The sequence below is a fragment of the Aulostomus chinensis genome, chromosome 16 (assembly GCF_037954235.1).
Source record: "Aulostomus chinensis isolate RoL2024-O1b breed Wild chromosome 16, RoL_Achi_v1.0, whole genome shotgun sequence".
Taxonomy (NCBI): Eukaryota; Metazoa; Chordata; class Actinopteri; order Syngnathiformes; family Aulostomidae; genus Aulostomus; species Aulostomus chinensis.
Window position 1 is genome coordinate 220,001 of NC_141335.1, and position 15,000 is coordinate 235,000.

A 15,000-nucleotide genomic window follows, 5' to 3' on the forward strand; every position below is an offset into this window, starting at 1 on the left:
ACTACAGTGTAGCAAGTAGCAGAAACAAAGAGGAACTTTGAATGAGAGGGTGGGTCCACACTTTGGCCTGGTAGTGTATATGTTTATGTGTGTGTGTGTGTGGTAGGTGGGTCCTTCAGTGTCTTACCTGTGGTGGGCTGCTGAAGGGGCTGGACTGGCTGGACAGTGGCTCACTGGTAGCCTCCCGCTGTGACGGCGGTGTGCGCTGAGTAAGCCTACCACAGGAAGGGGCTGGGCTACCTGGTGCTATCCGCTCGTCATCATTCTGCACAAGACTAAGTGAGATGGCCTGCCGCGTAGCGTAGGTACAGTTAGGAAGGGGGCTGTTCTTGGGAATCTTCACTTTGTCATCCGACGAGAACTCAATGACCTTGCGACCTGGGTAAAGCGGGTGGGGCGGTGGTGGAGGAGGGTAAGGGTTCAGCTTCTCAAAAGACGTCACTCCACTCACCTCCTCCTCCAGACTGCTCTGGCTCCGGCAAGAGCCATTCAGCTGTGCCACATCATCAGCGCCAGCACTATCCCGGCAACCTCTCTCTGCCATTGCCTCAGGTCCTGTCATGTCCACGTGTACAAAAACATCCTCAGCGACGGGCCGGCAGGAGCTGCTGGACTGGGCGGAGTTGAGCAGTAGGGGCTCAGGTTTCTCCAGGACGCGAGCAATGACGGAAGTGGGAACTACGTCAGCTGGCGTCAAACTGAGTGTGTCTGGGTCCTGACCCCCAGAGGTGGGGCTTGTTACGGGTAGGCTGGTCTTCATGTGTTTGTTCAACATGTCCTGTAACTCAGAGGGCAGCTGGACACACAGACACACACACAAGTCTATACTGGAACCATTGCCTTTGATATGAACACACACACACAAGTCTATACTGGAACCATTGCCTTTGATATGAACACACACACACGCACTTTACTTACATCTGCAAACTTGTGGTTTCTAAAATGAGATTTGTTGCATTTGAGCAGTTGGACGGCGAGATTACAGTCCTGTCGATAACGTTCCTGAGGACACAGACAGAAAGCAGCTCAGCACCCATGATCATCCCTGATCCCTGCCCCCTCCCTCTGTATCACTGCTCTACATCATCACCCCTCCATCACCGCCCCTTTGTACCACCGTCCCTCTACACTACGACACTTTGTTCAACCAACTGCAGGATAAAGACGCCAAAATACAGGTGACATGTCATCATCAGGTGGGCGGATGCTGCTATGGTTACCAGAGAGCCGAGGTGCCCTCCTCATGGAGGAGATGGACCAGAGCTCTGTGGTTTATCTCTGGATGTTACTGATATTCTGTAACCTTCTGTGACTCTGCACAAACAGAATGCATGCATTCTCACATTCAGCTCCTCCAGACGGTCAATGGCGTTCTTGGCATCCAGCAGCTTGTTGGTGAGTTCTACGATCTCCTGATCCATCATCTTTTTGTCCCTCTCCACCTTCCGTAGCTGTGGGAAGGGAGCAGTGACATCCTGTTAGTGACACCACAGCTTAGTCAGCCAATCAGGAGCCTGCTGAGACAGGGGGCAGGCATTCAGTTGAATACTGACATTCAGATCATGTGGGGATCAAAACCTGAGAGCCATAATTGAAGATTTTCTGCCATCAAAGAATTGTTCACAGCTTTGTTTTGATGTAAAAGCTTAGCCATTAGCATGAGACTAACAGCTGTATTGTCCCAGATCATTTGAATGTCCACTAGAAGAATGTCACAGGTGCATCATGGGAAGCGGCGGCTGCTATTGTAGATCAAGATCATCTTAATGGGAACGATGAAGCTGAAAGGAAGAAGAAGCCAGCAAGAAGGTAACGCGTCTCTAAACAAGACAAGATGGTGTGGTGATTAGGAGGGGGTGGAGCTTAGCATCAATACCATTCAAAAACAAAGTTTATGGAAACAGAAAATGTAAGGGTTGAGAGGAGAAAATAACGAAGGACAAGGAAGAGGGAGATGAAGATGAAACGCAACTGCATGGACCCAAGTCTGACTGACGGCGGCCTGATGAGGATGATGAAGATGAAGATGATGAAGGTAAGTCAGTCCGTCACATAGCAGCGTGGGAAAAGAGAAAGAGAAGAAGAGATGAAAGACATCAGACAACACAGAGCAACTGTTCATCTCATCAACTCAGTCAAAAAGGTCGTGATGTCATCAAACATCTCAGAACAGCAAATTTCTCCTCTGCAAACATGAAAGAATCATTGATAAACAAATGACATCATAAAGATTTCAATTCTGGATGTGACAATGGCACCCAAAGTTCTGTGTCTGGGTTTGAATGCAACTGCCTGGATAGTCAAGACACAACCCCAATGTTGGTGAAGTCGTACTGACACAACCTGTCTCAAGAAGATGCAGAAACGTCCCTCCTACCAGGCTGGACTAATAAGTCCCTAAAGACACTCCAGCTGCTGGTGGACTGACCAGAACCAGGAGAAGAGACCAGATCTCTCCTGTACTGACTTCTCTTCTCTGGATCCCTGTCAGATCCACAACAGGATCCTAGATTCTTCTTCTAGCATCGAAGTCCTCAACAGTCAGACACCTTCATATCTGAGAGAGCTCCAAGTTCCCTACTGCCCAGCAAGAACCCTTCCTTACAGGATGCTGCTGGGCTCCTGCTGGTTCCTGGATGCTCCAAAAGTAGAACAGAGGGCGGAGCCTCCAGTTATCAGGCTCCTCCCCTGTGGAACCGTCTTCCAGTCCAGTCCTGGACTCAGACCTCTCTCTATGATTAAGACTTTCCTTATTGATGAGGCTGACAGTGGGGGGGGGGGGGGGGGGGGGGATCCTGTCCTCCTTCCTGTCTCACAGTTACAGGTCACGAACTGGACTTCTTCATCAGGGATCTGGGAGGTGAGAAGCACCAAGACTCAGGAGGTGTCAGCCTCAGGCTCCGCAGGTCTGCAGCCTCCTCCTCCAGCAGCATCACTCTACCACTAGAAGTACTGGTACTAGTAGTACTACCACTAGACGTACTGGTACTAGTAGTACTACCACTAGACGTACTGGTACTAGAATTAGTACACCTCCCAGATCCCTGATGATGCTGATGGAGGAGGAGGCTGCGGACCTGCAGAGCCTCTAGTACTGGTACTAGTACAGGGTAGGGCTGGGCGATATGACCAGAATTTTATATCCTGATACGATATACATCACCATATAGCTCATTTTTGGTAAATTCAATGAATGAACAGTTTATTTTATTTTTTATTTCTTCCTCCACTTTCGCCCGGCACTCCTCATATAAAGCAGGTAACACAACGCGACTGATCTGTTTTCGGCTGGGCGTTTCATATGTGGGGTCGAGTGCTTGCACCAACTAAAGAAACCCCCGTTTCTCGACCGTGTAGATTGGAATCACATCTTTACAGATGTGCCAACCCTAACGGCCATGGTTATTTCCTTCCACCTGCAGGAGGTGTGGCTATACGGTGAGCCGCGGGTAAAAGCCTGTTGCCATGTCTGCGTCTGGAGTTTCTTCTTAACGTCAACGTCACTCGGCCCAGCTTTTGCTGCTTTTTCTCGTTGATTCTCTCTGTATTCTTTTCGTGATTCTTTTTCAGGTGATAAAAGAAAGTTACTCGTGTTCGAGTCTGTTGTTGGATCGGGCAGCGGCAAACTTTACAAAGTGCAGTAGTCTGATCCTTGTCGGTCTTTTTATATCCAAACCACCGCCACATGATAGAAGTTCCCCCTCTTTTAGGTACAAGCTGGTTGGTTTGCGCTGGTTGTTCGTCATCTTGTTGTTGTTTGGATTGAGAATTTGTAACATGTTCTTCTGTGTGGCGTCCACCGTCTTCCTCCATGGCTGTGTATGTTTGAGCCGCGTGCCTGGGCTTGCCGTAAGGTGTGTCGGTGACGTAAAATACTGCCATAAAGCCTGTTTTGCGACACCGCGATATAAACGATAAAGTTTAACATTAAACAATAAACATTTTCTATCGTCCAGACGATATATATCGTGATATCGCCCAGCCCTAGTACAGGGGTCGACAATGTAAATGGCCTGGTGGCCCGGACCTACTTTTAAAACCGTCAGGGCCACCAGAATGCTCCCACCACTGGCCCGGTGGGGCCAGTAAAAATAATGCCCTCAAGTAAAAAATCTAACTTTACATTGATTCCCTGTGGTTCCGTGCTGTGCAATGATTTCTTTCTGTCAAATCGTCTCGGTAACTACCGCTTAACACGTTGCGTGATCCTGATCCAAGAGAGTCTGTGCAGCCAGCTTCTGCTCTCCGTGGGACCTAACACACCTCGCGCGCCGCCCGCTCATTGCTGCCGCTGCTGATAATTGATCACTGCTACATGCGTACCTATTAAGCTAGGCTATGTTTCTAAACCCCCAGTACCTGGCCAAACACCGGGGAAAGAAGAGAAAATCAAGAAGAGGAAGGCACTGGAGGAGTTCAAGAAAGCGAAAGAGAATATGAAAAAAAGAAAAGGGAGAGAAAGTTTCAGCCTCAGTGCCGTGACCGCTGGAATTGGCTGGGGTTTGATGAACAAAAAAACAAAGTCGACTGTGAGCTGTGCAGATCAATGCCCACATATGCAGACAAGGAAGTTAAATAGAGAAAAGTTAACGTGTATGAAACCTACAGTATGGACATAACGTGGCCCTACGCATTGCTGTGTATCTACGGAGAAAATAACGTCGTCATATCGATGGTCTCTCTTGAAAATGTAGATGTGCAAGCACACGTGTCCCAGTCCAGGGTTCCCACGCATCCTGGAAAATGATTGACCAACTTCCAGTCATTGAAAACAAATGGAAAATGAGGAGAAAAAAAGTCAAATGCCCTGGAAAAGCGTGAGTTGCCCTGGAAAATGACCTCAGTTGGTCATGTGACACTAATCTGTGGGGGTCATTGTGCTCTTCTATTTTATCATAATTTGTAAGAATGTAAGAGATGATTTCATAGGTGTTATAGCCACTGACTGCAGATCTTTTACAAGAGACCTCTTGGGGCAGGAGAAGAATAAACATAGAAGCAATCTGGGTAAATGTACAAAATATAAGGAACAATTGTAGAAATAAATGTTTATTAAAGCAAATGTTCTTTTTCGTGATTATGGGAATCTATACCTGAAGTTGAACTGGGCCGGTGATCTTCCAAAGCCTTATAAGGCTTGTTTCCCTTATTGTCTACCCCTGTAGTACTACTACCACTAGTCGTACTGGTACTAGTAGTACTACCGCTAGTCGTACTGGTACTAGTAGTACTACCGCTAGTAGTGGTACTAGTAGTACTACTAGTAGTACTACCACGAGTAGTACTACTAGTAGTGGTACTACTAGTAGTACTACCACGAGTAGTACTACTAGTAGTGGTACTACTAGTAGTACTACCACGAGTAGTACTACTAGTAGTGGTACTACTAGTAGTACTACCACGAGTAGTACTACTAGTAGTGGTACTACTAGTAGTACTACCACTAGTAGTACTACTAGTAGTACTACCACTAGTAGTACTACTAGTAGTGGTACTACTAGTAGTACCACTACTAGTAGTACTACTAGTAACCACTAGAAACCTGACAAATGCCTCCAGAGCAGTGTTAATTTTGTCAAATGAAACAAAAAGAACATTTTTCGTTGACTACACTTTATTCTGAGACTACTTTGTGACGTAAACACTCCTAAGAACTGACAACGAAAATTATAACGAAATCGCTGTTGACTGAGCTGACGAGTAAAAACATGACGAAAAGGATGACAGCCGCCGGCCGCACTGTCGGGGTTACAACCATCCTTAATGCCTTGATTTCTTTTCTTTTTAACCAATTAATCATCTCAAAACAAATTTGACCTCTCAGTCCGACTTTTTGATTGACGGGCCCTGGCCCCACACCCGCGCATGACGCAGAGACGCTGTGAAGACGAGCAGCAGACCTTCAAAGAAGGAAAGTTGGAAGAAAAAGACGAGCGGATTTACGGACGCGTTTGTGTTCTCATCCTGCCGAGCGAAAGACGGAGTGTGTTGTTCCCGACAAGGATGGGGAGCGTTGTGGAAAGAAGATTAGTGGAAAAACACGGCCAATTCAAAGACACCTGAAGGCCCGCCACCCCGCAGGAGCTTCACTCCTGCGGCTTGTAAGTCACAGACAGAAAATAAACAACAGGCTTCTGACGTTTCATTATCATGATCATTGTCCTGATTAACAAGAGCAATGTGGTTGAATCTTAGTTTAAATGACTTAAAATAATGTATGCTTTGTATGGAGTTTTTATATAACATCACATGACCCTTTGCAAAATCTCAGTATAATAAAACATTGCTTCAGACTAAAATGAGACTGAAACTAAAGACAAAAGACTAAATTTTAAGTAAAACTATTCTAAACTAAAAGACTAAGATGGGACTTTTACTGTCTCTGGAGCAGTGTTCATTTTGACAAGAAATTGTAATTTCGTTTTAGTTATCAGTCATCGAAGACTGGATTTAGTTAAACAAACTACGTGTGAAGAACAGAGCAGCAGTTCTTCTTCACGACACCGTCACCAGCATCCCTGCAGCCTGAGGTTGAGTTCATGGGGGGAACTCTGAATCAGAGCTGGTGTCCTGCGTGGAGGAGTTGATGGGTGCCCCTTCTCCTCTGAGCTGGTCAAAGAAAAGACTGCTCAGATGTCAACTGGGCACAATGGTATTCATTCCTTGCCATCACCTTAACAGCAGTGCGGTCCAGACCAGCAAGCTTAGTTGCTGCTGATGTCACACGACTCTGCCGTCGTACAGCCTGATGGTCCGTGTACACTCAAACAGCCTGTTTGCCCCGACTCTGACGGGGTGCTGGCTTATATGGACTCTGACGTGACCCTCATCTGCTTCGGGTTGCACATGTGCGGATTACCCACTGAGGTAACGTCAACAAATCAAATCTGTGTCGGGGCTTCAGGTGCTTGACTGTCAGGCAGTGATGCTGTTGATGCTGTCATCAGCCACCATCACTACATGCTGGTGCGAGGAGAGTGTCCTGGGAAGCTACACAGCTGCAGAGCCTAAGACTCCTCAGTTCTAGTGTCCTACTTTAGATAGGCTGTTCTCAAAGAGTCCATGGACCACCATTGGTCCCTGACAGATTTCCAGGTGTCATGGATGAGGACAAGAGGAATTCCCAGCTGTGTCCCAAATCATTCACTATAAAATGAGCCACCATGTTGTACTCCGAACATACAGGGAGAGCCCATTTATACTCTCAGGAGAAAGGAGGGCACAACTGATTGCCACCAACCAGGAACTAAATCCCATCATGCATTGTAGCATCTGACAGAAAAGTGGCAGGAGAGCAAGTTGTGAAGGATCAGAGTAGCTTCCCAAACGGTTCACTTTATTTTGCAGATGAGCTCCCAAGATGGTGAGTTAGCAGGGAGGAGTGAATACACAGATTGACCTTTGAACTCTGCACTGTTGCCCCTGGCAACCATCCTTTCAACGAATCAGTCAACAGCACTTTTCCACGGTTAATCAATATACACTGCCTGTGTTGTCATTTGGCCATCGATCAGTTATTGGCTGACTAATCAATAACACACATAGGTAGATTACAGCTGAGAGGACAAGATTCTTTGTCTCTGATTGGCTATGATGACAATGCAGGTAAAACCATGATGTTTTACTTTTGTCAGTCTAGTGAACAACTACAATTCCCACAGGCCTCACTGGCTGTTACGATGGAGAAGATCCCGGCAGAAGCTGCCATGGTATGGGACGTAGCATGGCACTGTGTCTGAATTTACTGTGCAACTGAAATGCATTCTGGGAATCACAGTTAAGTCAACAATTCACACAGGTAAGAGAGGGCAGATGATGGCAGCAGCCTCAGGGCTAAACCACAGTGGCGCCGAATGGCACACAACAAATGACAAGCCATGATGCTGCAGTGCCGATGTGCTTGAAGTTTCATGCCCCCCTGCTGACACTGAACTCTGATCTGGTTTGCTGATGGAAAAACTGAAGATGTTACCAAAGCATGAAGCTTCTCCTCCAGGTCCTGATTGGCCCTCTGAGATGCCGTGTAGCTGTTCTGGAGTCTGTGGAGACAAACACACGTTAGCTGGTCTGTGGAGCCACGGTTGAGCCACAGCCGAGTCCCAGCCGAAAACTCTACAGCCAGTTTCATTTGTTATAGTCTACCTTCCTCCTGGTTCATACTCAGAATTTTTAGCTGACTTCTCAGAGTTTTTATCAAATCTAGTCCTCAAAGCAGATGAAATAATTCCATTAGGTGACTTCAATATTCACGTAGATGCTGAAAATGATGGCCTTCGCTCCACATTTACTTCATTATTGGACTCAATTGGCTTCTCTGCGTGGAAACAAGCCCGCCCACTGTCTTAGCCACACCCTCGACCTGACTAGTGGTATTGAAATTGAGAATTTAGTAGTTTTTCCTCACAATCCTCTTCTATCAGACCGTTATTTAATAACTTTTGAATTTCTGTTACTGGACTGTACGCCACTGGTCAGACATGCTTTTACTCGGTCTGTCTGATGAAGTTGTCTCTAAATTTAAGGAAGTAATGCCACCGATATTCAACTCACGACCATGTCTCACGACAACAGAGGTGCCGTATTCTGAGTTTATCCATTTGGAGACGGATCTCATAGTTGATAATACTGCAGGTTCACACAACTCTAGACGCCACTGCTCCTTTAAAGAAGAAAATAATCAGACAACAGAACAGCTCCGTGGTAGAATCCCAACACCGGGCAACTAAAGCAGGCGGTACGAAAACTAGACAGAATAAAGCGCTCCACTAAGCAGGAGGAATCCCACTTAGCCTGGCAGAAAAGTCTTCAATTGTATAAGAAGGCCCTCAGGAACGCCAGCGCCGCCATTATTCATCACTGACAGAGGAAAATAAAAACAGTCCAGGGTTCTTTTCAGCCCCCGAGCTGAACCATCAGAGTCCTGCCTCTGTAGACCCTGTAGTCCTTCAGCTCTCAGTGGAGACGACTTCAGGAGTTCCTTTGATGACAAAATAGGAACTGTAGGGGTCAAATCAATCAGCTCCTGCCCTCAATGGACTCCAATTTACCTGTAAACTCACAAACGTAGAAACTGCTGTTAAACCAGACATTTACTTGGACCACTTTTATCAAATTAACAACACAGAACTTATTCACTGATGACCTCATCAAAACCTTCAAGCTGTCTCTCAGACTGGATTCCTGCTCGGCTGCTTAAGCAAGTCTTTCCCCCGGGCAGCGCCTCTTCATTAAATCTGACTGATCAGTCTTCAGTAACAGGAACTGTACCACAGTCCCTTCAGCAGCTGTCATTGGACCGCTGCTGAAAACCTCCTCTAGACCATGAGGTTCTGGCCCACTACAGACCGAAGTCTAACCTCCCCTCTCTCTCTAAAGTCCTGGAGAGAGCAGTCGTCATCAGCTGTGTGACTTCCTGCGTAACAAGAGTTGATTTGAGGACGTTCAGTCTGGTTTGAGAGTCCATCCCAGCACAGAGACGGCACTGGCAGAAATGACGAACCACCTTTAATATCACCAGATGATGGATTTGTGTCTGTCCTCGTCCTGTTGGACCTCCGTGCTGCCTTTGACACAATCGACCATCAGATCCTGCTACAGAGACTTGAACCCTTCATTGGCTTTCAGGGAACGACATTAAACTGGTTTAAACCGGATCCATCAGCTTGATACCAGTTTGTACACATTAATGATAAATCTTCTACACAAACAGAAGCTACACACGGTGTTCCTCAAGGCTCAGTGCTTGGTTTGTGTTGTGGCTATGCTGACTTGTGTGTGTCCGTGGACAGCAGGCTACTCATCATGAACCTGTACTTTTCTTTATTTTATTTATATACATGACATAGCCTTCCATCCAGTTCAACTGTTCAGTGACATCATCGTTTTGTTAACATTGCATCATTGAAACATCAAATGATTTTTTGATATAGAAACACATGACCTGTCACGTGAGGAGTTCACGAAGCAAAGATTTATTTCTAAAGATCACGCACTGACCCAAACTGACTAGGGATGCAAACAATTAATCAATTAATTGTCAATAAGAAATTACTCAACTAAAATAAAATAATTGCGTTTGAACCACCAATTCCCTGTCAGTCCATGTGAGGGCATGCTTGACACCAGACATACTTGACGCACACTCGGGAACACCTGTAGGATGAAGAGGTCGAAGAGGTCTAGACGGAGTGCAGTATGGAGCCACTTCAAGCTGATTCATGACGACAAAGAGGCCAAATGCAAAATATATGGAAGTATTTTAAAATACAACAACTCCACAACCTCGCTGAATTCCCACCTCAATACGTCGCATTCAGCCGTGTTACAAGGAGCGAGTGGTTCTCGGCCTACCATCACCACAGCGTTGGCAGAAGGCTACGTGGCTCCACCAAAGCAGAGGGTCTGACCCAGCTGCTACGTAACATGGTTACGACAGACATGCTGTATATCAGTGTTTCTCCATGTATCACAGTTGAGAGGCTAAAATCCGCTCCTCACTTTTAACACCAAAGAAGAAAATATATATCCTGTATTCATGAATGTCCTACTGAAGAACTGTGTTCTGCTGCTAAGTGACAGTGCACTCATTTTTGTCCATGTCAAAGTAGTCTGCGTATTATTACATTCTTCTATTCGTGAATGAATGTTTTGTTCCCTGCCCTCGATAAATCTTGGATGAAGGAATAGGATTTGCATTTTTTCTGTATATCATAAGGAAGATAGCATTTTATGTTACACATACAGTAGATAGAACCTATTGATTCAGGGGGAAATTAAGCGTCTAAGAAAAATTGCTGCTTATCAATTAATTGATCGATAGATGGAACAACTGTCGATTGATGAATAACTCCATAATTTGCATCCCTAAAACTGACGATTAGCAATCAGCTGATCGGGTCTCACCTACGAAACTTGTCTCTCATCTTATCCAGATCATCTCGGGTGCGGCTAAGCTCCGTCTCCATGTAGTGACGGCTGCTGTCAAACTCCGCCTCCATAGCCTCCATCTTGTGGGTGGAAAGAGACAGGCGGTGCCGCAGGTCCTCATTTTGCTGCTGGAGGATTCTGGACAAGTGGAAGACACAATGGGTCAAGTAACAATCAGCTGATTACAAAATACATTCAGCCACTTGGATCCAAGCAGATGATGACAAATTGGACCGGAGCAGGACGGTACTGATTGGACAGAAGAACACCAGCTGTTGTAAAAACCGCAGAATACTGGAGTGCGAATTTAAGTATGACCTTGAGGTTATGAGTGTCGGCAGCAACTCGCACAAAGCTCGCAGGAACACCAGCCGGGTGACATCACTTCATATGGCAAGTGTGTTATACAAGTCATATTGGCGTTGCCAAAAAAACCTTTTCGAGCAGAATGCACTCCTCGCCACACTGCCCCACTAGGGCTTGTATATACAAGCGTACATCAGCTGAAGGTTGCAGACAATGACTGTATGTGAACAGCACTGAGAAACCTGGCAGCTGCCGATGTGTTTGGGAATAGAAGAGTTAACCCTTGCCAGGCCGCCACCGGTCTCCTGCCTGAATGTCTTCACTGTGCTGCCTTGCACGATACTAGGACACTGAACACTGACAGTTCCTCTGTTATGAACATCTTTTTTCTTCTGGTATTGTCTTATGTTGTTTCTCTTCTAAATGGACCTGCATCTGTCAGTAGAGTTGAATTTAATTAATGAGCTAAACAATAGAAAATCACTGGAGCAGCACGAGGTCATTGTTGTGCTCTACTATTCCATCAGAGTGCCTGTTTTTCTGGCAACCAGCCTGATTCCACAGAACTGTTCAGGTTAGCAGAGTCATGGTAGCATTAGCATGAAACCAGAACTCTGTTGCCAGTGATAAATTCTAGTTGAGGTTAGTAGTTCAGGCTACATTAGCTGTTGTCATCCAAACAACTGTGAGGCACTGTGGGCAATGTAGGGGGCAGGTGTGTGGTGACTCACCTGATTCTGTCGGCATCGGATAAGACTTCCTGAAACGAGACACAGCACAGATTTGATCATCAGTAAGAGTACAAGCAGACAGGGAGGAAGATGAGGAGGAGACGGGGTGGAAGATGAGGAGGAGGTTGGGGGCGCTTTCTCACCTACCTCGTTTGCTCCGGACTTTCCAGATAGTCCGGAGCAAATTGACAGATGTGAAAGCTCCACCGGACCACGGTCCGGACTAAGGACCGAGTCTTTGGTCCTGCCTCAGGAGGTGGTCTCGGTCCGGATTATCCTGGTCCATAGTTCGCTGCTGTGTAATGTGAAAGCATTTTTCGGACTATCGGACCAACAGCAGGATACACGTCATATTTAAATGTCTCGTTCCCGCCGAATAAACATAAACAAAGCAAAGATGAGCCGTGGTAATACTTGGGGGGGGGGGGGAGATTAAGTATTTCATTCAGATGTGGTCAGAGGACGAAATAAAAAATGAACTGGAGGAGACCCACCGGAACTCAGAGACGTTTCATGTTTTTTTGGAGAGGATGAGAGAGAGAGGGGGTTTGACAGAACAGCGGAGCAATGTCACCTAAAAATGAAAAAGTTGAGGCAGGCATACAACACGGCGCGCGATGCCATAAGAAAGAGTGGGCCGTCTACCAATGACAAAGTGAATCCGGGGATCCATGGTTGATGGTATCTTCTTTGCTGCGACCAAAACAAATACACCGCCAGAGAACTTCTGACGCGGTAACGTCAGACGCACGCTCATCCACAAGCCAATCAATGACAGGCGCAGACCTTGCAGTTACTGGCGTCATGACGTAGGTCGCTCCTTTGGTCCGCTTTCATAACAGCAGTGTGAAAGCGTTCTGGAACCATGAGGAGGAGGAGACTGGGACCGTGAGGAGGAGGAGACTGGGACCATGAGGAGGAGGAGACTGGGACCATGAGGAGGAGGAGACTGGGACCGTGAGGAGGAGGAGACTGGGACCATGAGGAGGAGGAGACTGGGACCATGAGGAGGAGGAGACTGGGACCATGAGGAGGAGGAGACTGGGACCGTGAGGAGGAGGAGACTGGGACCGTGAGGAGGAGGAGACTGGGACCATGAGGAGGAGGAGACTGGGACCGTGAGGAGGAGGAGACTGGGACCATGAGGAGGAGGAGACTGGGACCAAGAGTAGGTGACAGGAATCCCATGACCTGCATGTGATGTCACATCAGTAAATGAGCTGCTTATTGATTGGTGCACAGATGGAAACATGCCGTCCCATCATGCATTGAGGCACACAGGCTGATTGATCGTCTCATAGAACCATTAAAGCGATGTCTTGGCAGCAGCTAATCACGTTGCTCCTTTCAGTTTCCTGATGTGAAAATGTCTTTAAAAAAAAAATCAGCAGATTTTTAAACGGATTTTGTGTGACTTTGGTCATGTGACATCAGCAGCATGTGAAAGGCACTGTGGGACAAGTAGTCAACAAACGCAGCAGTGGCAGGGACGAAGAGGAAGATGAAGTTCGTGACCTACCTTGACATGTGACTCATTAGAAACAGGAAGTCTGCGTTTGTGTCTTAGAAGTTCTTCTCCTCCCACTGTCTTTCCTCCTCTATTCACCCTAAACCCTTTCTCTATTTGCCCTGCCCCCTCGGTGATGTCATCCTGGTGTCGTCGGGTCTCCTTCCCTGCTGATTCGTCCAGCAAAGGCTGGTACCAGTTCTCTGGACGCCGCAACGCCGCTACCCAGCCATCCCATCGTTGCCTACGTTCTGCGGGTTTCCTTTCTGCCAACTGCTTCCTGTGGGTGTGGTTGCGGCGTTGAGGAACAGGGCTTCCTTGCTCTTGGGAAGTCTCCCTGCCAAGTAGCAGTAAGTGGGCGGGGCTCAGGACCTGAGAAGTGATCTCATCCAGGAAGGTTGAAAAGCGAATCTTGTCCTCAAGAACCTGCATCCTCCAGTTCCAGTGCATCCTGCTGGGTGAGGGCGGGGCTGAGGATCTCCGCAAGGACGGTGTCCGCTGCTCTCCTCGGTCCAGAGACCGAGACGGCAGGTGGCAGGTGCGCCGCCCCCTGCTGCTGTCCAACAATTCCACTGACTTTGACTTCCTAATGACATCATGAGTGTGTTCCACCCGCTGTGAGGCCGGCTGCTTCAGGATTCCCTTCGGAGGAGTAATGGCAGCTGGTGTCCTGGTGGCAGCCGGTGTACCATAAGTTCGGCTCTGCCGCTGTCCTCTCTTGTCCTGGGACCGTCTCCTGGCTGCAGCAGAGCTGACATGTTTTGGAAAAATCTTCTTGATCACGTGCCTTACAGCGTGTTGGTCGGTTGCTGTGACATCCATGGCTGTGGTTTTCAAGGTGCGTTCGGGCTGATGGGCGTGACTGCTGAAGAGCGGTGGCGGCGGTATATAAACTTCCAGGCTGGACAGGCTGGAGACCTCCAGCTCGCTGTCAGACAGCGGGAGTGGTGTGGTTGGAACACAATGCTGCAAGCCACTGCTCTGCCACTGTTTGCAGGTGGCAGGAAGATGCTGCAGGGGGGCTGGAGGTGTGTTTAGCGGGTGTTGGTTTACCTGATTGACATCAAGCTGCGGTGTTGCCGGGGGCGGAGCAGTCGGGAGGGCATGACGCGTCTCACGGTGCTGTGGCGGAGCCTTTCGATAGGGCTTCCTGGCTGGGGCCGCACTCGTCATCCTAGGCCCTCTGTCTGTCCTTCCTTCCTATTGGTCGGTCAGTCCTGCCAGGAAAAGACGTATATGATGGAGTAGAAAACGCCACAGACGCCTGCTAATCCCCTGCCAACCGCCCACCGCGATGCCTTGACCACAACTGATTAAGTTCATGCTGTCACACTTGCTCACTCTGAGGATCGATGCTCGTCAGCCTGCATCAACATCAAACACCCGTGTGTGTGTGTGTGTGTGTGTGTGTGTGTGTGTGTGTGTGTGTGAGATTGTGAGCACACGCGCAAACAGCCACCATCACAAACACACATTTCCTCCACTCTGATGTTCTGAAAATCAAATTGCAGATATCCATTGATCATC

At 47.6% G+C, this 15,000-nt stretch overlaps 2 protein-coding genes across 3 annotated transcripts in view; both read right to left on the reverse strand.

Moving 5' to 3' along the window:
- The window catches only part of LOC147247036 (tight junction-associated protein 1-like), a 33,363-nt gene that overhangs the window by 8,746 nt on the left and 9,617 nt on the right, over positions 1-15,000 (reverse strand). Inside the window, exons 3-10 of one of the 2 annotated variants that reach the window (XM_086180144.1) lie at positions 14,527-14,690; positions 11,967-11,995; positions 10,906-11,067; positions 7,976-8,042; positions 1,976-2,005; positions 1,347-1,454; positions 922-1,005; positions 128-796 (exon numbers count right to left, since the gene is read on the reverse strand). In XM_086180144.1, the coding sequence (XP_086036270.1) occupies positions 128-796; positions 922-1,005; positions 1,347-1,454; positions 1,976-2,005; positions 7,976-8,042; positions 10,906-11,067; positions 11,967-11,995; positions 14,527-14,646 (1,269 nt within the window). In that variant the 5' untranslated portion in view covers positions 14,647-14,690. The remainder of the gene's footprint in view (positions 1-127; positions 797-921; positions 1,006-1,346; positions 1,455-1,975; positions 2,006-7,975; positions 8,043-10,905; positions 11,068-11,966; positions 11,996-14,526; positions 14,691-15,000) is intronic. The other variant, XM_086180145.1, reaches the window with a different exon arrangement.
- LOC147247037 (uncharacterized) lies at positions 12,190-14,517 on the reverse strand. The gene is made up of 2 exons (XM_086180433.1): positions 13,486-14,517; positions 12,190-12,288 (listed from the first exon to the last, which is right to left on the reverse strand). Exons 1-2 carry the CDS (start codon positions 14,293-14,295, stop codon positions 12,190-12,192), a joined length of 909 nt encoding a protein of 302 aa, XP_086036559.1. The 5' UTR covers positions 14,296-14,517.

Excerpts from the sequence above, each read along its gene's own strand:
- LOC147247037 (XM_086180433.1), bottom strand. The coding sequence starts at position 14,295 with ATGGATGTCACAGCAACCGACCAACACGCTGTAAGGCACGTGATCAAG. Across the intron at positions 12,289-13,485 it reads CTAATGAGTCACATGTCAAG|TCCGAAAAATGCTTTCACAT; the intron begins GTAGGTCACGAA and ends TTGGTCCGATAG.